The sequence below is a fragment of the Loxodonta africana genome, chromosome 15, assembly GCF_030014295.1.
Source record: "Loxodonta africana isolate mLoxAfr1 chromosome 15, mLoxAfr1.hap2, whole genome shotgun sequence".
Lineage (NCBI taxonomy): Eukaryota > Metazoa > Chordata > Mammalia > Proboscidea > Elephantidae > Loxodonta > Loxodonta africana.
Genome location: NC_087356.1, coordinates 24,183,057 through 24,205,245, shown reverse-complemented (window position 1 = coordinate 24,205,245; position 22,189 = coordinate 24,183,057). Strand labels below are relative to the sequence as shown.

Below are 22,189 nucleotides of genomic sequence, written 5' to 3'. Positions count from 1 at the left end.
CCTGCTTGCCAGTAAAGAAATGTCTTTTGAAGGCCAGTCCTGTAACAGTGCTCTCAGGACTTTGGTCCATCAGATCTCCTTGCCCTCTCCTGGATCTTTAAGCTTTCTTTCTCTGGCCCCTTCTGCTTTGCAGCACTCATTTCTCTCCATCCTTCCTTCAGTGCTGCTCCACTCTTTAAGCATAAAATGTTTGGAAAGAGTGATCTGTAGTCTGGCTCTACTTGCTCAACTCCCATTCTTTAAAAGTCCAGTTCCATTCTCACCTCTAACCCATTCCTTCTGTGAAACTGCTCTTGCATAGATCTCCAGTGACCATTGCCAATTCCAATAGTCACATTTCTACCTTTGTCTTATCTTTTCAGACAATAAAAAAGTCATTCAGTGGAAAGTTCTATTGAGTTTTTACTTTGATGCCTAGGGTTCAGATGTGTTCACTTGATAGTCTGAGGCTTCGTCTTGTTTTGGTATGTAATTTCATATTAAAAGAAGTTTATTTATCACACTAAACAGCTGAATCTCCAGCTAGGGTGGTGGTAGGTACTGATCTCATGATCCAAACTGCCAAGTTTGTATGATGACTCTTAAAGAACCACAAATTTTCCAGACCTGTTCCCTCCACTTTTTGAAGATAAAAATAAAACAATTCATTAAAACTAGTTAAATTAAAAAAAAAAAAAACTAGTTAAACAAAATCTTAACTTGTTTCTATGTAAAAATCATATTACCCAGCTTGCTTACTTTTTCTTTCTCCAACTTCTTTCGTTTTAATGACCTTGGAATTTGGACATCATCACTACAAGTATTTGCCTCTATGGACATTGAAATAATTATACCAATGTGTAAGGCAATCTCCAGTGCTGAAATGGAGCCTGACTCATAGGAGGTGCTCAGTAAATATTTGTTCGATGAATGAATTTCAGAAGCGGACTGGAGAGATCACATGTGGTTGCAACAGGGGAGCTGGAAGCATGAACCTTCTTACATCGCAGTTGGTTGGCTTGAAAGGCTTACTTATGAGCAAAATGCTTAGGTCTGGATGTGCTGATAGTCCCTTCAAAACTATAAAGCGTTATTCTTTTCTAGTGTTTACTTACTAAAAGGAGAGAAACAGTATGAATTATTTAAAAAGTCAAGTTGAATTCACTTGTGCCCCTGCTTACAAGAAAAACATCAGTTTCATTTCTCTGAATGAAAAATTCAGATATTTAGATAGTTCATACTGTCTCTCTCCTCTTAGGCTCTCTGCAGTGCTTAAAAGATATGGAGGCTAAGAGATGCTAAGTCTGCTGTCAACTCCTGATTATAACATTCAAAGTGATGGATAATACAAGGCTTCATTTTTGTTAAGTTTAGGAAGCTTTGGAGAGTTTTTGCTTCTGGTTTGCATGGAGCATTGATGTGGTGAGCAAGAAGGCTCCATGTGTGCGTTTGGCTCCAGGAGAGTGTGGTGGTTTAGTAGGGTTATGGAATTGCTATTAAATACCTCAAAGAGGTTCATGGATAGATATCCCTGTGTATTTAAATTATTTGTGTTAATGGAACTGACTGGCTCATTCAGTACTTATTGGTATCTTTAACTGATACTGTGTTTCTCAACTCTTGTTCACAGAGGGACCTGTCCGGGCACAAGAACATTGTGGGTTACATTGACTCTAGTATCAACAACGTGAGTAGTGGCGATGTATGGGAAGTTCTCATTCTGATGGACTTCTGTAGAGGTAAGTAAATGAACCATACTCTGAAGCTCTCATTTCTCTAGCATTTTTTTTTTTTAAATAATTTTTATTGTGCTTTAAGTGAAAGTTTACAAATCAAGTCAGTGTGTCATATATAAGCTTATATACACCTTACTACATATTCCCATTTACTCTCCCCCTAATGAGTCAGCCCACACACACCCTTCTTCCAGTCTCTCCTTTCATGACCGTTTTGCCAGTTTCTAACCCTCTCTACCCTCCCATCTCCCCTCCAGACAGGAGATGCCAATACAGTCTTCAAGTGTCCACCTGATACAAGTAGCTCACTCTTCATCAGCATCTCTCTCCAACCCATTGTCCAGCCCCTTCCATGTCTGATGAGTAGTCTTCGGGAATGGTTCCTGTCCTGGGCCAACAGAAGGTTTGGGGACCATGACCACCGGGATTCTTCTAGTCTCAGTCAGACCATTAAGTCTGGTCTTTTTATGAGAATTTGGGGTCTGCATCCCACTGTTCTCCTGTTCCCTCAGGAGTTCTCTGTTGTGCTCCCTGTCAGGGCAGTCATCGGTTGTGGCCGGGCACCGTCTAGTTCTTCTGGTCTCAGGATGATTCTCTAGCATTTTAAATGTGGGAAACTGAGAGCTCAAAAGGTACTGAGTCTGCTATCAATTCTTGGTTGATGGCACAAGCACTTCAGAGCAACTCAAAGTTGCTGGCACAAGCAATTCAAAGTGATGGATAATACAAACCTTCATTTTTATTAGGTTTAGGAAGGTTTGATGCTTGTATATGAATGAGAATGAATGTGTTCTTTGTGAGGCTTCAAAACATATGACAATTGCATATAATAAAAACCCAACTCCAGATGGACTAAAAAACAATGCAGCTTCCCACTCCCTTGCTACCATGTTCTCTTCTCCTCCCACATCACCATCCTTGAGTGATAGGATAAAAGAATCCTTTTGTTTTAGAGGAAATGACCTTCCTCTCCTTGCTCTTCAGCTACACATCCTAGTAAGGCCACATTCAAACGATGGTACTGTTAACAGTGGTGTTAAGTAAGTTGAAAGCTTGAAGTGTTAAACAGCATTTATCTTGGGAAATCCAGACCGTAGCATAAATTTATTCAGAGTTAACTGCATTTCATACAACCATTGTTTGAAGGTTTGACTCTTTTGGTATAAGTAGCTGCCACTTAAAAACTCCAGTCATTGTCTCGCTGTTTGGTGCCCTGTTTTGTAATCACTGTTATTCCTATAACATTTTTCACTGCCTTTAAAGATACCATATATCAGTTGTGTTGCTGATCCCCAAAATATGATGTTAACCGGTGTCAGCCTCCACTATAATACTTTAACCCGATTCTATAAAATTCTACCAAATTTGAACTTGACAATTTGTTTCCTGATGCCTGTTCCTTTTTGGTCATTAAAATGTTTAGAGGCCAGGCAGTATGAGCATCTAAAAAAACCAAATTAGTTGTCGTGAAGTTGATTCTGACTCTTTAAGCATCACTGGGTGTGTAAAATTTGTAAGTGAGGTCATCAACCTTTTGTCCTGGATCCCTCAGCACCTTTTCCACTAGCCAAGCAGCAAGCTGTGAAACCGGAGACCAAGCTGTTCCTAAAGTACAGACTATGAAGTTGTCCTTTTCTGCACCTTATATCTATCATGTGATCGGAATCTTACTACTAGATGTGGCAAGTTGAATCTGTGACCTCATCTCATACATAATCAGGACAATATAAGCAGGCGCCTATAGCAGGACCATATTATCAGTTCCATTGCTAATCTTGAAGCCATAACGAGGGCAGCTCACATCTGGGGTGCTTTATAAAATAACTTTTTGATACATTAGGATAGGCCCAGGGTATGAGGAAGCAAACCCCATGCTGGGAGCCAAGATGGCTGGGTTCTAGTCCTGGCTCTGTCGGTAATCAGCTTTGTTATATTAGTCCAGGAGGCTCCTGTCTGGGCTTGCTGAAAAGTCTGAGTGTTTATAACCTCTCCTTTGCACCCTCTCAGGAGGCCAGGTGGTAAACCTGATGAATCAGCGCCTACAAACAGGTTTTACAGAGAATGAAGTGCTCCAAATATTTTGTGATACCTGTGAAGCTGTCGCCCGCCTGCATCAGTGCAAAACTCCTATTATCCACCGTGACCTGAAGGTAAGAGACTTCATGTTTCATAAAGTGCATTCTTACTGAGTATTTTTTACTTGCCCCAGGATGTGAAAGAAGTTTAATACATAGTCCCTAATACAAGCTTCCATTTGCCTTGGGGAGAGAAAATACAAAGGACCAAAAAAAAAAAAAAAAAAAAGTATAGTTCAGGTATCAATTTTATCACCTAATAGCCTCCAGAAATTTTTTTTTTTAATTTATTGTGCTTTAAGTGAAAGTTTACAAATCAAGTCAGTCTCTCATACAAAAACTTATTCACACCTTGCTATGTACTCCTAGCTGCTCTCCCCCTAATGAGACAACACACTCCTCTTCTCCACCCTGTATTCCCCATGTCCATTCAGCCAGCTCCTGTCCACTTCTGCCTTTTCCCCTCACCTCCAGACAGGAACTGCCCACATAGCCTCCTGTCTGCTTGAGCCAAGAAGCTCATTCCTCATCAGTATCATTTTCTGTCTTATAGTCCAGTCCAATCCCTGTCTGAAGAGTTGGCTTTGGGAATGTTTCCAGTCTTGGGCTAACAGAGGGTCTGGGGACTGTGATCTTTATGGTCCCTCTAGCCTCAGTCAGACCATTAAGTCTGGTCTTTTTACAAGAATTTGAGGGATTCTCTGCTTTGTTCCCTGTCGGGCAGTCATTGGTGATAGCTGGGCACCATCTAGTTCTTCTGGTCTCAGGCTAATGGAGTCTCTGGTTTATGTGGCCCTTTTTTTCCCTTGGGCTTATATTTACCTTGTGTTTTGGGTGTTCTTCATTCTCCTTTGCTCCGGGTGAGTTGAGAACAATTGATGTATCTTAGATGTCCGCTTGCTAGCATTTTTAAGACCCCAGATGCCACTCACCAAAATGGGATGCAGAACGTTTATTTTAAAACATCTTGTTATGCCAGTTGACCTAGATGTCCCCTGAAACCATGGTCCCCAGACCCCCGTCCCTGCTACTCTGGCCTTCGAAGCATTTAGTTGTATTCGGGAAACTTCTTATCCTTTAATTTAGTCCGATTGTGCTTACCTTTCCTGTATTGTGTGTTGTCTTTCCCTTCATCTAAAATAGTTCTTGCCTGCTATCTAATTAGTGAATATCCCTCTCCCTCCGTCCCCACCCTCATAACCATCAAAAAATATTTTCTTCTGTGTTTAAACTGTTTCTTGAGTTCTTACAATAGTGGTCTCATACAATATTTGTCCTTTTGCAAAATGCCTTCCAGATTCCTCCGTGTTACATTTCATGGATTCATCGTTGTTCTTAATTGTTACATAGCATTCCATTGTGTGAATGTACCATAATTTATTTATCCATTTATCTGTTGTTGGGTACCTTGGTTGCTTCCATCTTTTTGCTATTGTAAACAGTGCTGCAGTGAACATGGGTGTGTATGTATCCGTTCGTGTGAGGACTCTTATTTCTCTAGGATATATTCCAAGGAGTGGGATTGCTGTATCATATGGTAGTTCTATTTTTAGCTTTTTAAGGAATCGCCAAATGGATTTCCAAAGTGGTTGTACCATTTTACATCCCTACCAGCAGTGTATAAGTGTTCCAGTCTTTCCACAACCTCTCCAACATTTATTATTATTATTTATTAATTTTTTTGATTAGTGCAAGCCTTGTTGGGGTGAGGTGGTATCTCATTGTAGTTTTGATCTGGATTTCTTTAATGGCTCTAGAAATTCATTATAATCACCAGATACCCGATCATGTGTTGTTTTTGTTTTCCCTGATATACCTCCAAATTTACTTTTCCTGGGTCAAGAAAAAATAATATGCTAATTTAAATAGTTTGTAAATAATGATGTTTGGTCTCTAAAGTCTGTGTCATATTTTACAAAATCCATCATTAATTGATTATTTTAAATAATTAGCATCACCTTGCATCATGCCTTTCATATCAATGGCACTTGACAATGTTTGTCAAATGGAATTGGCACCGGGCTAGAATTCAGCTAGCATTGATTGAACACTGACTGTATGCCATGTGCTCTGCTAGACACTTCATATACACTCTCTCATTGGAGGGAGATTCTTATCTCCATTTTATAGTTTAGGAAACTGAGAAGCAGAGAGATTACATGACTTGCTTAAGGTTATTATAACTAGGAAGTAGCAGTCCCAGAATCTAAATCTAGCATTTCTGTGTTTAAATTACAATTTCTTCTCATTACACCTGTGTTTTGGGAAACATGCTTCATGGCTAATGACTTGCATCAGAATCTTCTTGTGTGCTTGGTAAAAGTAAGTTGCTGGGTCCCGCACTGAATCTATTGGGCCAGAATTTTGGTGGTGGTGTTGGAGAGGCCCAGGAATTCATATCTCCATAAGAACCCTGGTGGTTCTGGTATATTCTAAAGTTTCAGGATCTCAGCTGCATACTGGAATTCCTTTTTTTTTTAACTTAAAAAAATGAGATATAATTCATATACCATAAAATTCACTCTTTTAAAGTATACAATTTAGTGGTTTTTCAGTATAATGGCAAGGTTGTGGAACCATCACCACTATCCAATTCCAGAACATTTTCATCACCCCCAAAAGAAACCCTGCAGCCAGTAGCAGTCACTCCTCCTTCCCCCTTTCCCCCACTGATCTACTCCCTGTCTCTATAGATTGGTTTGTTCTGGAGATTTCTTATAAATGCAGTCATACAATATGTGACCTTCTGTCAGTACATGTCTTCTTTCACTTAACGTGTTTTTAAGGTCCATCTATATTGTAGCATGTATCAGTACTTCATTTCTTTTTATGGCTGAATAATATTACATTGTATGTATATACCACATTTTATTTATCCATTGCTTTTTTGGATATTATGGATAATATCGCTATGAACATTTGTGTACTAGTATTTGTTTGAGTCCTTGTTTTCACTTCTTTTGGTTATATGCCTAGTAGTGGAATTGTTAGGTCATATGGTAACTCTGGAAACCGTGGTGGCGTAGTGGTTAAGTGCTACGGCTACTAACCAAAAGGTTGGCAGTTCGAATTCACCAGGCGCTCCTTGGAACTCTATGGGGCAGCTCTACTCTGTCCTATAGGGTTGCTATGAGTTGGAATCAACTCGACAGCAGTGGGTTTGGTTTTTTTTTTATGGTAACCTTATGTTTAACTTTTTGAGGAATGGTCAAATTATTTTACAAAACAGCTGCACCATTTTACACTCTCACCAGCAGTGTATGAGTGCTCCAATTTCTTCACATCTTCACCAACACTTGTTATTGTCTGTCTTTTTTATTATAGTCATCCTAGTGGGTGTGACATGGTACCTACTGGCATTTCTGTGCTAAGGTGGTCAGCTTACAGGAAGATCCTCAGGTTGCACCTGCACCCTCCAAATATCTTAGACTTCTCCAGAGTAACTCTGCCCACAGTCAGCCCCTTTCCTTAGTGAGAAAAGGAGGGTGCATCTCGGTGGACATTATTGTGAACCTAGCATGGGTACTGGTACGTAATTCTGTAGGGGTGATATAGATATAACATGTTTCCTACCCTGAAGATGTTGAAAGTATTCTTCGTGAAGGATATAAAGCCTGTGAAAGCTGGAACCTGTGTAAGGTGGAAACCTGCCAGTGAAGGAAAGCACAAATACTTTCCACTAAAGCTAGCAATAGTAAGTGGTAAGAATATACCCTGTCAAAGGCGGAAAACGTGTGATACCCAGAAAAACAAGGCAGTCCCATCGAGCTCTGGCTCTCACAGGTTTCACCGTATTTAGACTTGAAACACAAATAGGTGAAATACAAAACTCTTTGTAACAAAATAATGACTAGAAGAGAATCAAGTGGCTTAATGTATGGTCAGAAAGTGAGACCAGGCAGTGGCCATTGGAGTTATCTGGAAAAGTGGGATTTTGAAGGACAGGTGGGACATGGGTGGTCACAGGATGAAGGACATTCCAGATTCCTGGCAGAGAGTGGAGCCTGAGCGTAGACTGAAAAAGGGAGTGGCAAGGTGGGGGATGGGGAGGCAGATATGACCCAGTGCAGGGGCTACAGCGATCGTGGGCCACTGCTTCGAGTATGTATTGACACTTTATTCCTAGTCGTCTGTAATGCTGAGTGAAATCCTCAGGCCTGTTAGCATGCATTTTGAAATAGGCAGTGATACAAAAACGTTAGGCTATGGCTTTTTTCCCTGCTGCCTGCCTTGGGGAAGAGTTTGCGAGGGGCACATGCAGGGGAAGTGTGGCAGGGCAGCACAGAGACTGGCCTGTGAGTGTGGGCCTGTGACTGACCTGTGTGACCTTGGACCTCTCCGTGCCCCATCCCCCCTCTTTGTAAAATGGAGTTAGATTTTATATTTGAACTCTGTGATCCTGTAGCCCTGTGGGACCAATACTGATGGCATACACGCATGAGAGATGAGCAGAGGCAGCTTCCTTCCAATTGCCAAATGCCAAATACCCTTTCCGGTCCTTGTCTTACTCTAGTCCCGGTAGCCCTTAACTCCTTAGTGATTTTCTCCTCCCTTGACCTCTGCCCCAGTGTTCTCTCCTGGTGTCCCCCCTGATGCTTCCTTCCCACTATGCTGGGCTTCTTCTTCAAACCCCTTAGACTCCCTGAGCCTCAGTTTTTCAGTCTGCTTTGTTAGGGCTGGTATTATAAGGATTCATTGAGACAACACACATAAATCTCTAGTCACATCCCTAGCGCAATAAATGCCTGAGAGGGCACAGAGGTGAGGGCAAGGGGAAGGGACAGAGAGGGCCATAGAGGATCATTTTAAAGAGTACTGTTTGCATGTTCTTAAAATTTTCCTTTATTTTTAACTTTTTAAGCATTTATTGGATTAAATGATGTCTAAATGAGCATGGGTTCGTATCAGTAAATAATACCTGTTCAGTTTACATGTATCCAGCATAACGGTGCCCTATGGTGTGCCCACTCACAGTGATGTTGCGAGGTGGTAGGAAAGCAGCATCCTGTGATGGGAACCTAAGCTACAGGGAGCTCAATCTCTTGCCAGGGGACATGGAGTGGGTCAGTGGAAGAGCTAAGGCAGCAGGAGCCCCAGACTATTCCTTCACTACACTGAACAGCCCACAAGATGTTTCAGCAAGAAAACCTGGAGCAAACTGGAATCAGGGGACAAGGCAGCAGCATAAGAGAGTGCTGCCACACTCCTTTCCTTAAACCACCTTCAGTCCATAACCTCACACCTCCTCAGTGTTCTAAGGGGGAGGCCATGCAGTGCTAGGGGCATAGTCTTGGGCTCTGTAGTCATGTTTTAAGGAGTCTGGTGGCGCAATGATTAAGCACTTAGCTGCTAACTGAAACCCACCCAGCAGCTCTGCAGAAGAAAGACCTGGCAGTCTGCTTGCAAAACATGAATCTGACAAAAGACTTGTATCCAGAATATACAAAGAACTCTTAAAACTCAGCAGTAGGAAAACTAACAACCCATTTTAAAAATGAGCCAAAGATCTGAACAAACACTTCATCAAAGAAGATATGCAGATGGCAATTAAGAATATGAAAATATGCTCAGCATCATTTGTCATTAAAGAATTGCAAATTAAAACAACAAAGATACTAATATGTACCTATCGGAATGGCTAAAACCCAAAAAATGGACAATACCAAATGCTGGCGAGGATGTGGAGCAACAGGAACTCTCTTTAATTTCTGGTGGGAGTGCAAAATAGTACATCACTTTCGAAGATGATCTGGCAATTTTATACAGAGCTAATCATAAGCTTACAAAGCTTACATAGCAAACATAGTCTTACTATACGATTTAGGAGTTGTGCTCCTAGATATTTACCCAACTGATTTGAAAAACTTATGTCTAGTCAAAAACCTGACATGAATGTTTAGAGCAGCTTTATTCAGATAACCAAGATGGTGAATGGATAAACTGTGGTATGTCCATACAAGGGAGTATTATTGAGCAATGAAAAGAAAGAAGCTATTAAGTTTAATAAAAAAAAAAAAAAGATTACAGCCAAGAAAACCATATGGGGCAGTTCTACTGTGTCACATGGGTTCTCTGTGAGTCAGAATTGACTCGGTGGGACCTAACAACAGCAACAGTCATGTTTTAATCAATATTGAATGATTGATTCTCTATGGTCCCTCTATTAGGATTGCTGCTGGTTTGTCCAGTAGTGGTTCAAGAGATTGGCTGTTTCCCTTTTTCCTCCAACCTTGGAACTAGGGAACGTCAGTAGGGATTCATCAGAGGCTCAGTTGTGATTATTGTAGAGGAGCACTTGGTGCTATTGTTTTTAGTTGTTGATTCCCGGTTGTTTTGATCTAACTTTCCCAAGCTCCCCACATCTTAAACACTTACTGCCATCTAGATGCTTTCACTAACACATTGGATTTTGTTTTCTATTAGCATATGCATGGTGGGCAGTAACATTTGTCTGTCACATTGCAAGCTTCCCAAGGCATGAGTGAGAGGTTCCCTGTACCTCCTGCTTGCCCTGGCTCTGTCATAGCATCACATAATCCCAGCCATTCTGAGCTTCGTGTCACTGCTGGAAACAGCCAAGAAGTTCTTTATTCCCCTGTTGGCCAGAGAAGGTGCTGGTTGCTGGTCTCTTGGTTACTTCTCTAAGAGCAGCATTTTCATTTGATGAGGAGGCACCCAATGTGAAGAAAAGCCAGTGGGACATGGGGAGAACGCACAGGCCAGGCCTGCTGTGGACTCCCTTGTTGAACCAGTACCATCCTGTCTGTGGGTCTCCTTGTTCACGTGTAGAACTGAGAAAAGCCTTTTGTGGCCTGCCTAGCACATGCATGGTCTTTCTTTTAAATTACATGTAGGAAATAAGCTGAAAGTGGTCTCTGTCCTTAAGCAGCTTATATTCTAAAAATAACCATAACAGAAATACTGTTCTATTTTGAAGGTCTGTCCTCGAATATGTTATTTTAACACTTTCTACCATTTTAAAGTTTCTTCTCCTCAAGGGAAGGTAAAAGTCTTTATTGCAGATCATGGAGTATTAGAACTGGCAAGGTATCTAAGCCAGCCTGTCCTGAAGAACCCTCGGCACAGAAAGGCTGTGACCTCCAGAGCTACTTCAGTGATCAAACCAGAACAAAGACCTAGGTGTTTTTTTAACCCCTGAACAAAGACCTAGGTTTTTTTTAACCCCTGTTTTGGTTTTTTATTTTTGTGTTCTACCATGCTGTTTGCCCAGACACTTAAAGAGTTACGGCTTAACAAGTGAAGAGTTACGGCTTAACAAGTGCACTTCAGGTTGAAAAAGTCATAAATATCTCTTTTTTTCTCAGAAAAGAGATTTTGATCTCATGAAGCACAAAGAAGGTGCAGATTTCTGTTCTATATTTAGAAACATAGGCTTGAAAACCTGGGTTCATTTAATCCTTCAGGATTTCCAGTTGTAATCAATTCATGGATTAAATGCCTAAATCTCATGTCTAGAATAATGCAGAAGTGAAGAGATAAGTAAAAAGTCCATTGCTGATTCCAGCTCATGGCAACCCCATGTGTTACAGAGTAGAACTGCTCTATAGGGTTTTCTTCGCTGTAATCTTCTTCGTTGTTGCCGAAGAGAATATACACAGCAAAAAGTATACCAGTTCATCAGGTTGTACATGTATAGTTCAGTGACATCAGTTACATTCTTCAAGTTGTGCAACTGGTTCACCCTCCTTTTCTGAGTTGTTCCTGCTCCATTTACATAAACTCATAACATAAACTGCTCCCTAAGGTTCCTATCTAATCTTTCTAGTTGTCAGTTTGATTCCATACAGGGTCACTATGAGTTGGAATCGACTCAACAGTAACAGATTTGGTTTTGGTTTTAGATAGTTCTTAAAAGAGCATAATGCTAAGGTAGACTTTTTTTTACTAGTTAAGCTATTGCTTGGTTTTAAGATGTCAGGAGATATTTTAGTTTACGGTTTAAAGATTATCTCAGGGCAATAGTTTCAGGGATTCATCCAGTCTCCACAGCTCCAGAAAATCTGAATTTCATGAAAATTTGAAATTCTGTTCTGCATTTTCCCCCTTTAGATCAGGATTCCTTTATACAATCTTTAATCAAAATATTCAGTAATGGTAGCCGGGCACCATCCAGTTCTTCTGGTTTCATGGCAAATGAAGGCAGTTGTTCCTGGAGGCAATTAGCCACACATTCCATTTACTCCTCTTATTCCTGACTCTCTTTCTTCTTTTGTTGCTCCAGGCAAACAGAGACCAGTTGTTGTACCCTGGACGGCTGCTTGCAAGCTTTTAAGGCCCCAGGCACTACACAACAAACTAGGAGGGGGAACAAAAGCACTAAACGCATTATTAGCCCAATTAGCTGGCTTGTTCCATAAAATCATGACCCTTCAAACCAAATAACCAAATTCCATGAGATCTTTGGTTGTACATAAAGCCGCCTGGCAGCTAGTCTTTTTTTCTTTTGTCTTTGTTGTATATCTGTCACTTCACGTTTGCCAGTTCAGCTGTTCATGGTCGTACAACTTATTGATGGCACTTAAAATAATAGGCTATGCAACCCTACCCTTAATCAATACTATTTTTCTATCACCGTAAACCAAAACTCAGTACTCCATAGGCAATAACCCACCCCACTTTCCTCCTCCCTCCTGCCCCTGGTAACCGCAAAGAAACTTTGGTCTCTATATATTTGCCTTTTCTTGTTGGTTATAATCTTTCCAGAAGCAGATCACCAGGTCTTTCTGCCACCGTGCTACTAGGTGAATTCAAACCACCAACCTGTAGTAGCCGAGAGCAAATTGTTTGTGCCACCCAGGGACCTGAAGAGATTAGTAGGAGGTGGCTTTCCAGACTTAGCTAAAACAATAAGCAGAGTTTGATAGTGCCAACTTTAATAGCCCTCTAAAACTGATAGATTGGAGAATAAGGTCAGCAGCATTGGACGCTCAAAGAGCTGAAAGATTTGAGGATGTAAGCAGTCGTAATCAGTATTAAGGCTTTCATCCTAAAGGACTTTATCAAAAGCGAACTCAATATACAAGTTCTCTGAAGCCTTCAGAAGATGGTGTATGAATATCCCATTGGTTCTCTACCTTCCTAATCTCATTTAATCCATCCCACCTCCCTGCCCCTTATTATTTATGTTAGCCATAATCTAGACCTGGCCCTTGTCCCTTCACACCTGGACCTTTGCACCTACCCTCCTTTTTGTTGCCAGGTTAACCTTCCTAAAACTCCTCTTTTCATGTGCTGCTGACCTGTTAAAAATGCTGAATGGCTTCCTAGAGACCTTCTTCTGTCTGCTTCTCTGGTCCTCTCACCTTCTGCTCCCTTCTTTTTCACTGATCTCAACTGACCATGTTAATTACATAATGCATATTGATGCAGTGGGAGGAGGTGTAGTCCTAGCGGTCAGGCAACCTGAGCCTAAATCCTGCCCCTTACCATCTAAACAAACTTAGGCAAGTTAGATACTTTCTCTGACTCTATTTCCTCATCTGTAAAATGTAGAATAATAAGGCTTTATAAGAATTACATGAAGTACTATAGGTAAAAGTACATGGGTGATGGAAATAACTAAAACCCGAAATTTAGGTGAGGACATTACTATTGACCTTTCAGAAATTAAAAAAAAAAAAATTATGAAAATACTATGAATAATTTTCACCAACAAATTAGATCACCTAGATGAAATGGACAAATTCCCAGAAACACAGGATGTCATGGATTGAATTGTGTCCCCCTAAAATACTTGTAATTTGGCTAGGTCATAATTCCCAGTATTGTATGATTGTCTGCCATTTTGTCGTCTGATGTGATTTCCCTATGTATTGTAAATCCTATCACGATGATGTAAGGAGATGGACTAGTGCCAATTACATTAATGAAATCTACAAGATTAGATAGTGTCTTAAGCTGATCTCTTTTGAGATACACAAGAGACAAGGGAGCAGAGAGACATGGGGACCTCATCCCACCAAAAAAGCCTTTGGCACAATCTAACATGCTTTCATGATAAAAACATTCAACAGACTAGGAATAAAAGGGAACTTCCTCAACCTGATAAAGGGCATTGTGAAAGATCCACAGCTAACATCATACTCAGTGGTGAAAAAGTAAACAAGACAAGGATGGCCGCTTTCACCATTGCTATTCAACATTGTACTGGAAGTTCTAGTGAGAGCAGTTGGGCAAGAAAAAGAAATAAAAGATATTCAAGTCAGAAAAGTAGTAGTAAAACTATCTCTATTTGCAAATGACATAATCCCATATATAGAAAATCCCAAAGAATCCACAAGAAAACTACTAGAACTAATAAACAAATTCAACAAAGGTGCAGGGTACAAGATCAGCAAAAAAAAATCACTGTGTTTCTATACACCAATAATGAATAATTCAAAAAGATTATTAAGAAAACAATCCCATTTACAATAGCATCTAAAAGAAAAAATACCTAGAAATAAATTTAACCAAGGAAATGAAAAACTACTACATTGAAAACTATAGAACATTGCTGAAAGAAATTAAAGAAGGCCTAAATAAATGGAAAGAAATCCTGTGTTCCTGGATGGAAGACTTAGCAAACTACAGATTCAATGCAATCCCTATCAAAATTCCAGTGGACTTTTTTTTGCAGAAATGGAAAAGCTAATCCTCAAATTCTTATGGAATTTGGTCCCAAATAGCTAAAATAATAATGAAAAAGAAGAAGAAAGTTGGAGGAGTCATACTTCTGATTTCAAAACTTATTACAGAACTACAGGTAATCAGAACATTGTGGTACTGGCATAAGGATAGACGCATAGACATTGGAATAGAATTGAGAGTTCAGAAATAAGCTCACACAGCTATAGCCAGTTGATTTTCCACAAGGATTCCAATTCCATTCAGTGAGGAAAGAATAGTCTCTTCAACAAATGGTGCCGGGACAAATGGATATACACATTCAAAAGAATGAAGTTGGACCCCTGCCTCACACCATATACAAAAAACTAACTCAGAATGGATTAACAACCTAATTATAAGAGCTAACACTATCTAAAATACTTAGAAAAAAAATAGGGAAAAGTATTCATGACCGTGGGTTTGACAGTGGATTCTTAGATATGACACTTAAAGCACAAGCAACAACAATAAAAAGATCGATAAATTAGACTTTGCCAAAACTAAAAACTGTGCACCAAAGGATATTATCAAGAAAGTGAAAAGACGGTCTATAGAGTGGGAGAAAATATTTGGAAATCATACATCTGATAAGGATCTAGAATCCAGTATTTATAAAGAACTTTCATAACTCAACAACAAGAAGACAAACAATTAAAAAATGGGCAGAAGACTTGCATAGATAGTTCTCCAAAGAAGATACACAAACGGCCAACAAGCACGTGAAAAGATGCTCAACATCATTAGTCATTACCAGTACCAGTTGCCTTTGAGTTGATTCTGACTCATCGTGACCCCATGTGTATCAGAGTCAACTGTGCTCCACAGGGTTTCCAAAGGCTGATTTTTCATAAGTAGATTGCCAGGCCTTTCTTCCGAGGCACCTGGGTACACAGAAACCTCTAACCTTTTGGGTAGCAAACAAGTGTGTTAATCATCTGCATCACCCAGGGACTCCCATTAGTCATTAGAAAAGTACAAGTCAAAGCTACCATGAGATACCACTTCACACCCACTAGGATGGCTAGAATTTTTTAAAAAATGGAAAATAATGAGTGTTGGTGAGGATGTAACTACAGAAAAATTGTATGTGTACAGTGTGATGAAGATCAAAGACTACAGCATTCAGTATGGATTACACCTCAAGATAAAGAAAGCAAAAATCCTCATAACTGGACCAATAAGCAACATTAAGGTAAATGGAGAAAAGATTGAAGTCGTCAAGGATTTCATTTTACTTGGATCTGCAATCAAGGCCCATGGAAGCAGCAGTCAGGAAATCAAATGATGCCTTGCATTGGGCAAATCTGCTGCAAAAGACCTCTATAAAGTGTTAAAAAGCAAAGATGTTACATTGAGAACTAAGGTGCACCCGACCCAAGTCATGGTATTTTTAATCACCTCATATGCATGCGGAAGATGGGTAATGAATAAGAAAGATCGAAGAAGAATTGATGGAGGAGGCAGGGCCAAGATGGTGGAGTAATTACCAATGGGCATGGCTGAATTTGACTTCAAGGCCTGCTTGAGGTAAGTTCTGTAGATTTTGGAGGAGTGAAGGGTCATTCCCACTTCGGGTTTTGATGGAAGGTTTTACTGCTTAATTTATGACTTGTGCAGGGCCTTAAAGAAATGCTAGGATTTGATTAGTGGAGAGTGAGTAACTAAATAAAAGGACAAATTAGGCGATAGAAAGAATGCTTAGGAGACGTTGAATAAATCAGCTTGGCTAATATTTAGACACTTGGTTCCCCACTGGCTAGATTCTTACTATAAGGGTGTTTCTGAACATAAAGAACTAGGTAGCTTTCCTATCCAGTGTACTGGGCAAGTATAAAGACATGATTACCCCTACCAGGGTTGGAGGGTCTGGGTGGGAGCCTTGAGTAATTGCTCTGTTCTAACCTGCTTCCGGAAACCCTGGTGGCATAGTGGTTAAGTGCTATGGCAGCTAACCAAAGGGTTGGCAGTTCAAATCCACCAGGCGCTCCTTGGAAACTCTATGGGGCACTTCTACTCTGTCCTATAGAGTCGCTATGAGTCAGAATCGACTCGACGGCACGGGGCCTTTTTTTGGCTTAACCTGCTTCCTGCCTGGCAGAAGGGTAATTGCCTGTTCTATTCAGGTAACAAGTCCCTGAGTGGTACAAATGGTTAATGGCCTCAGCTGCTAACCTGAAGGTCAGAAGTTCAAGGCCACCCAGAGGCACCTCAGAAGAAAAGTTTGGAGATCTACTTCTGAAAAATCAGCCATTGGAGACCCTATAGAGCACAGTTATCCTCTGGCACACACAGGGTCACCATGAATTGGAATCAGCTCGACAGCAACTTGTATTCAGGAAGCAGATATGCCTGGTAGAGTGTGGCAATTGATGGTAATCTCTCGAGTTAGACCGTCTAGATTAACTTCCTGGCTCTACCACCTATTAGCTGTATAACCTTTAGTAAGGGACTCGATCACCGTTCGCCTCACTTTGCCCATCAGTAAAATGGGTATGTAATTAAATGTTATGAGGATTTGGTGAGGTAATCATGGTTAAGTGTTAAATATAGCAGTACTAGCAGTAGTACAAACTTAGTAAATGGTGGCTGTTGCTTTTATAGCCTCTAAATTACATTGAAAACATCGATGTCATTTTGTTAGACTTTTTTTAGATTCCTAAAGTGAACATATCCTCAGGATAGCTTGACTGTTTCATGTTGTATAAATAAATTAATCTGTGAGCTTTATAAAATATAGGTGATAGAAACATTGCCTCCTTCAGCCTTGTCTGTGGGGAACAAGTCTTTCCATAAAATGCTTGATCACAAGAGCACATCCACACAAGTTAATGATCATAGTTTGTGCTGTCTGAGATTAAAAATTCCGAGGTCAAAATTTTAGATTAAAATGATTCCAGGTTAGTAGTGTTCCTAGGCATACAAGCGTGTTCTTTCTGGAGGAACAATACACTTTAAACCCAATTCTCAAAGACTTCCTACAGATGAAGTTACAAGCAAGATGAGTTAACAACAACAACAAACAAACCAAAAAAAACCCTCAGAAGAATACCACCATGAGTGACATTCAGCAGGAACAAGAAAAACTGCAGAATCAGATCTGCAAAGAATTTAGATACTGGAATTAGCAGATATACAGACTACAAAATAAACACATGTAATTTTTAGAATTAAAGGAAAGTGTAGAAACAAGTATAGGAGCCAGAGAGTCATAACTGAGTAGATATTTTACAGAGAACCAGCAGTAGTAGTAGGGTTTGGCTCATATTTTCCTTGTGACTGACACACAAATACTGTTTTATGTACATTTAAGATTTTTTTTTTTGTTTATTCCATTCAGCAGACATCTTCTGTACCAAGCACTGTGTTAGACACTGGTAGAGAAGACTACAGATATCGTCAGAATATTATGATGCTTGTCCTTAACGAGCTTATAGTCTACTCTTGCCTTTGTTTTCCAAAGGTGATCAGTCTTTGGCAGGCTGAAGGCAAAAGACAATGGAGACTACAAACTTATTGGCCTAAGAAGATTTTTTGGCTGCCATTTTACTGCCCAAGCATAGCCAGGTCTGTCCTCCAGCATACCACCTCAGTCAGCTCAATTCACCTATACAAAAAATTAGGCAATGTATCATGAGCACAGTAGTGCCCACTATTTTGGAGTTGTTAAGATATCTCATTTGCAAAGTCCTTTGATACCAGGGATTTTTCCAAGTTCTGGTCTTTGTAAGCTCGGGATGACCCGGAAGTCTGCAGGAGTCGTATTTCCTAGCTCACTGCCCAAAGATTTCATTTATAAAAAAAAATGGGGGTATTACTTTAACAAGGAATTATCATATTCCCCAGGTCTTTTATTACTTTGAGAAGTAACTAAAACGTAACAAATGTAAATTCTGAAAATCTTGGCCAAGTGTAGTAAAGAAATTGATGTATGTACTGACATGGTCCAAGTGAAGTAATCGATATCCTGGATGAACAAAGTACTGAAGGAACGTAGGGAAGGAGTGACATTTGTCTGAGCAGAGATCTGGGGAAGACTTACAAGAGGAGGTGGCATTTAAGCAGGGCTTTGAAAGATGAAAAGATGAATGAGATTTTGATAGTAAGGAGGTGGGGGATCATGGAGAGTATTCTAGACTGAAAGGATTATAAGAACAAATGTACAGAGGCTCGGAAGCGTGAGGACTGTCTCTGCAGAGGTGAGAAATGTGGCTGGAAATCTAGAAAACTGGGACTCGTACTTCTCTGTTGTTAGTGTCTTTGTAGAGCTTCCTCTTTTTGACCCTCTGCTCTCTTTTTACCCAGTTACTGTGCTAGTCCTTTTGTTCCACGTTGGATGACCCCTGTTGGGATCCTTGGAGGGGAATAACTTCCCTGTGTACGTCAGTGGGATTGTCAGGAATAAAATATTTTTGTGACCATGAAGCCAAATTTTCACGTACATTATTAAATGATAACTTGGAATGGGTGATTGGGGCATGTTTTTCAGGTTGAAAATATCCTCTTGCATGACCGAGGCCACTACGTCCTGTGTGACTTTGGAAGTGCCACCAACAAATTCCAGAATCCACAAACTGAGGGCGTCAACGCAGTAGAAGATGAGATTAAGAAGTGAGCTTCCTCCTTTCTTGGAGTTTTGTCGATTTTCGCATCAGCAATTTAACTTATCTGTCAGTCAGATGTGCTTTTTACTCAACTTTAAATTGCCGTGTATTCTTTCCTGCTTATAAGGAGCTCACCTGCTAGAGCTCCTGCAGAGTCTGGTGGGGTCAATGGTGAGTAACGTTATTGAGGAGCCCTAGTGGCACAGCGGTTAAGAGCTCAGCTGCTAACCAAAAGGTCAGCAGTTTAAATTCACCAGCAGTTCGAATTTACCAGCCCCTTCTTGGAAACCATACCCTACGGGGCATTTCTACTGTCTTATAGGGTCACTATGAGTCGGAATCAACTCAATGGCAACAGGTTTGTTTTTGATTTTAAGGTTATTTAAGGAGCCCTGGTGGCACAGTGGTTAAGAGCTAGGCCACTAACTAAAAGGTCGGCAGTTTGAATCTACCAGCCGCTCCTTGGAAATCCTGTGGGGCAGTTCTATTCTGTCCTGAAGGGTCACTATGAGTCAGAATCGACTGAACGGCAGTGGGTTTGGTTTGGGGTTTTTTTAAGTGTTATTGAGGAGCCCTGGTAGTGCAGTGGTTAAGTGCTTACTGCTAACTGAAAGATTGGAGGTTCAAACCTGCCAGCCACTCCGTGCAAAAAAGATGTGGCAGTCTGCCTCTGTAGTAATTACAGCCCTGCAGACTCTGTGGAAATTTCTAGTCTGTCCTATAGGGAATCAAAACAACGGCAGTGGATTTTTGTTTCGTGGGTTTTTTTTTTAAGGTTATTGAAGTCTCTATAATGTTGAAGCACTGACTTCCACAAGAAAAAGCTTCTGTGGGTTTGTGGCTCCAGTAAGGATTTTTCATCGGCAACAACACTTACTAGTAATAAATCAGTAGTCTAGCATGTGCGCTTACATCCTGCCCCTCCTCTGCTTTCACGGTTCACCCCAGGCAGCCAGTCCTGGGGCAAGAAGACTTCTGCTCCAAGGCCCTGACATACACTCAAGCACAGTCACAACTGAGCTGTAGGGTCTCAAGCAGCTCAAGTCACGTGCACGGTAGCACCAAGATACTCACTTTGGGGACATGCTATACTACTCTTTCCTTGAGCCAGAAATAAGAGGAATATTGGCTCCCTGCGTCAGCCCTATTCCAGGAGCAAAGATCAAGGGCTCTCAATCAAGGACATTCTCTCTGCTGCTCTCAAGAGCATCCCAGCCAGTACTACATGCCTCTGTGTTAGGCCACATTGAAAGGGATTACTATTTCTAGAAACAAATTAGCAAAATGTAGTATCAGACATCAGTTTAGAGGAAGATTTTGCCAAGAGAAGTTGCTTCTAGAGTCAGTGTATAATAGGGCATTAGTGTCTGGGTCCCCATATGCTCATAAGACTGGAAGGACTGCTGCTAGAGGGCCACAGGTGTGACACACCCCTGACTTAGCAAACTGATGATTAAATGAAAAGGACAGCTTTTCATTTTATCTGTTCTTTTTTTAAATATTTTACACTCCTTCTGCAGATCACTCCCAAGGAACTGGGAGTTTAAAAAAAAAACAAAACTATTTCTGCTGTCCCTGGTTTTTAATTATAGTAATCACATATTTAACAAAAACCAAATCTCTTGATTTTAGATACACCACGCTGTCCTACCGAGCACCAGAAATGGTTAACCTGTACAGTGGCAAAGTCATCACTACAAAAGCAGACATTTGGGTAGGTGCCAACTAACCTGTCCGCATCTTAGATATCAGCAGTCTTGACTGTAAACGCCCAAATTTAATGCAGACAGTGCCGTAATGTTGTCCACTTATCTCTCGGGGTTATTCTTGAAACAAGGGGACCAGTCACTGCTTCTTGAAGCCTATCAAAGATTATGTACTTTGAAGCCCTGTGAAAATTACTTAGGTGACCTGCCCATTATTTCGGTGTTTTTCCCATATATGTTACTAGCTCTTAAGAGAATAAATAGCTGAAATACTTGCTCTTTCTTGGAGCACAGTTTGGTAATGATGGTAGAAATAAGGTAACTTGGGCTCAATAGTCGTGTTGGGTTCTAAACCGAAGTTTCTAAAAGGTTAGTAGTGTGTGGTTTTTCGTAACTGTAGACGGTACCGGAGTCCCTCAGTAGACCCATTTGCACTGACGGTAAATACAGCACCAGTGAGCAGTCTGCTTTCTCTCTTTGTTTAGGCTCTTGGATGTTTGTTGTATAAATTATGCTACTTCACTTTGCCGTTTGGGGAGAGTCAGGTGGCAATTTGTGATGGAAACTTCACAATTCCCGATAACTCTCGATACTCCCAAGACATGCACTGCCTGATTAGTAAGTATTTCAACTTTCTAGTTTCATTTTTTTATCTCTGATCTCTAGGAATAAATTCGTGGAGCAAGGATGGAGCAAAAGATTGGATTTCAGGAGTAATGGGTTAGATGCCAAGATAAAAAATTAGCTTTTGTTGGTTGGGAACTCAAAGATAATGTACGTGATCTCAAAGCTGGAAGTGATTATACTAGTGGCTAGTGAAAGCAGTGGGTCCTTCCTCCAGAAGTCTAAGCTCTGCTTCACCCCTGAGCAGAATTTCGAACTGTGCTTTGAGCAGTATAGTACTGCTGTGTTCTGTAGTCTGTATGGAAGCTCTGGTACCAAAAAGCCCAGCTGACTCATATCAAACGATAAGAAATTCATCTTTGCAAGACTGGAAGCAATTCAAATTGAAATGATTGCTGTGCGTTGGCTGGAGTGAATACATAATTAAGCTGTATAACTCCATGAAACCAGGTTTTCCCCTCATTTAGGGTAATCATTGGATTTTGATAACAAGCACACATTGCTTGTTTAAAATAGTATTTTAAGATTTCCAACTTTTTTGCATCATTGTAGCAAGTACATGTACTAATGTTTATTAACCAAATAGTGGAAGAATTTAATACAGGCCCCTGTACTAAATCCTAAAGAAACAGAGACGTTTGACACCTAAGTTTGAACCATTATGGGTTATAAATCCTGAGGAACCCAGTTTGGATCTCAGGTGAGGATGTACTGAAGAATGACAGAAGCAGCGAATGTCAGGTGGAGCATCTGACGTTTGTTGAGGGTCTACTTAGACCTCATTTAATTCTTAAAACCCT

The 22,189-nt window shown here is 40.5% G+C and overlaps 1 protein-coding gene across 11 annotated transcripts in view; it reads left to right on the top strand.

Moving 5' to 3' along the window:
* AAK1 (AP2 associated kinase 1) overlaps positions 1-22,189 on the top strand; it is a 189,388-nt gene that overhangs the window by 95,005 nt on the left and 72,194 nt on the right. For all 11 annotated transcript variants that reach the window (XM_064268684.1, XM_064268683.1, XM_023552723.2 and 8 more), the window contains exons 4-8: positions 1,610-1,718; positions 3,723-3,865; positions 18,945-19,066; positions 20,692-20,773; positions 21,251-21,383. In XM_064268684.1, coding sequence (XP_064124754.1) covers positions 1,610-1,718; positions 3,723-3,865; positions 18,945-19,066; positions 20,692-20,773; positions 21,251-21,383 — 589 coding nt within the window. The remainder of the gene's footprint in view (positions 1-1,609; positions 1,719-3,722; positions 3,866-18,944; positions 19,067-20,691; positions 20,774-21,250; positions 21,384-22,189) is intronic.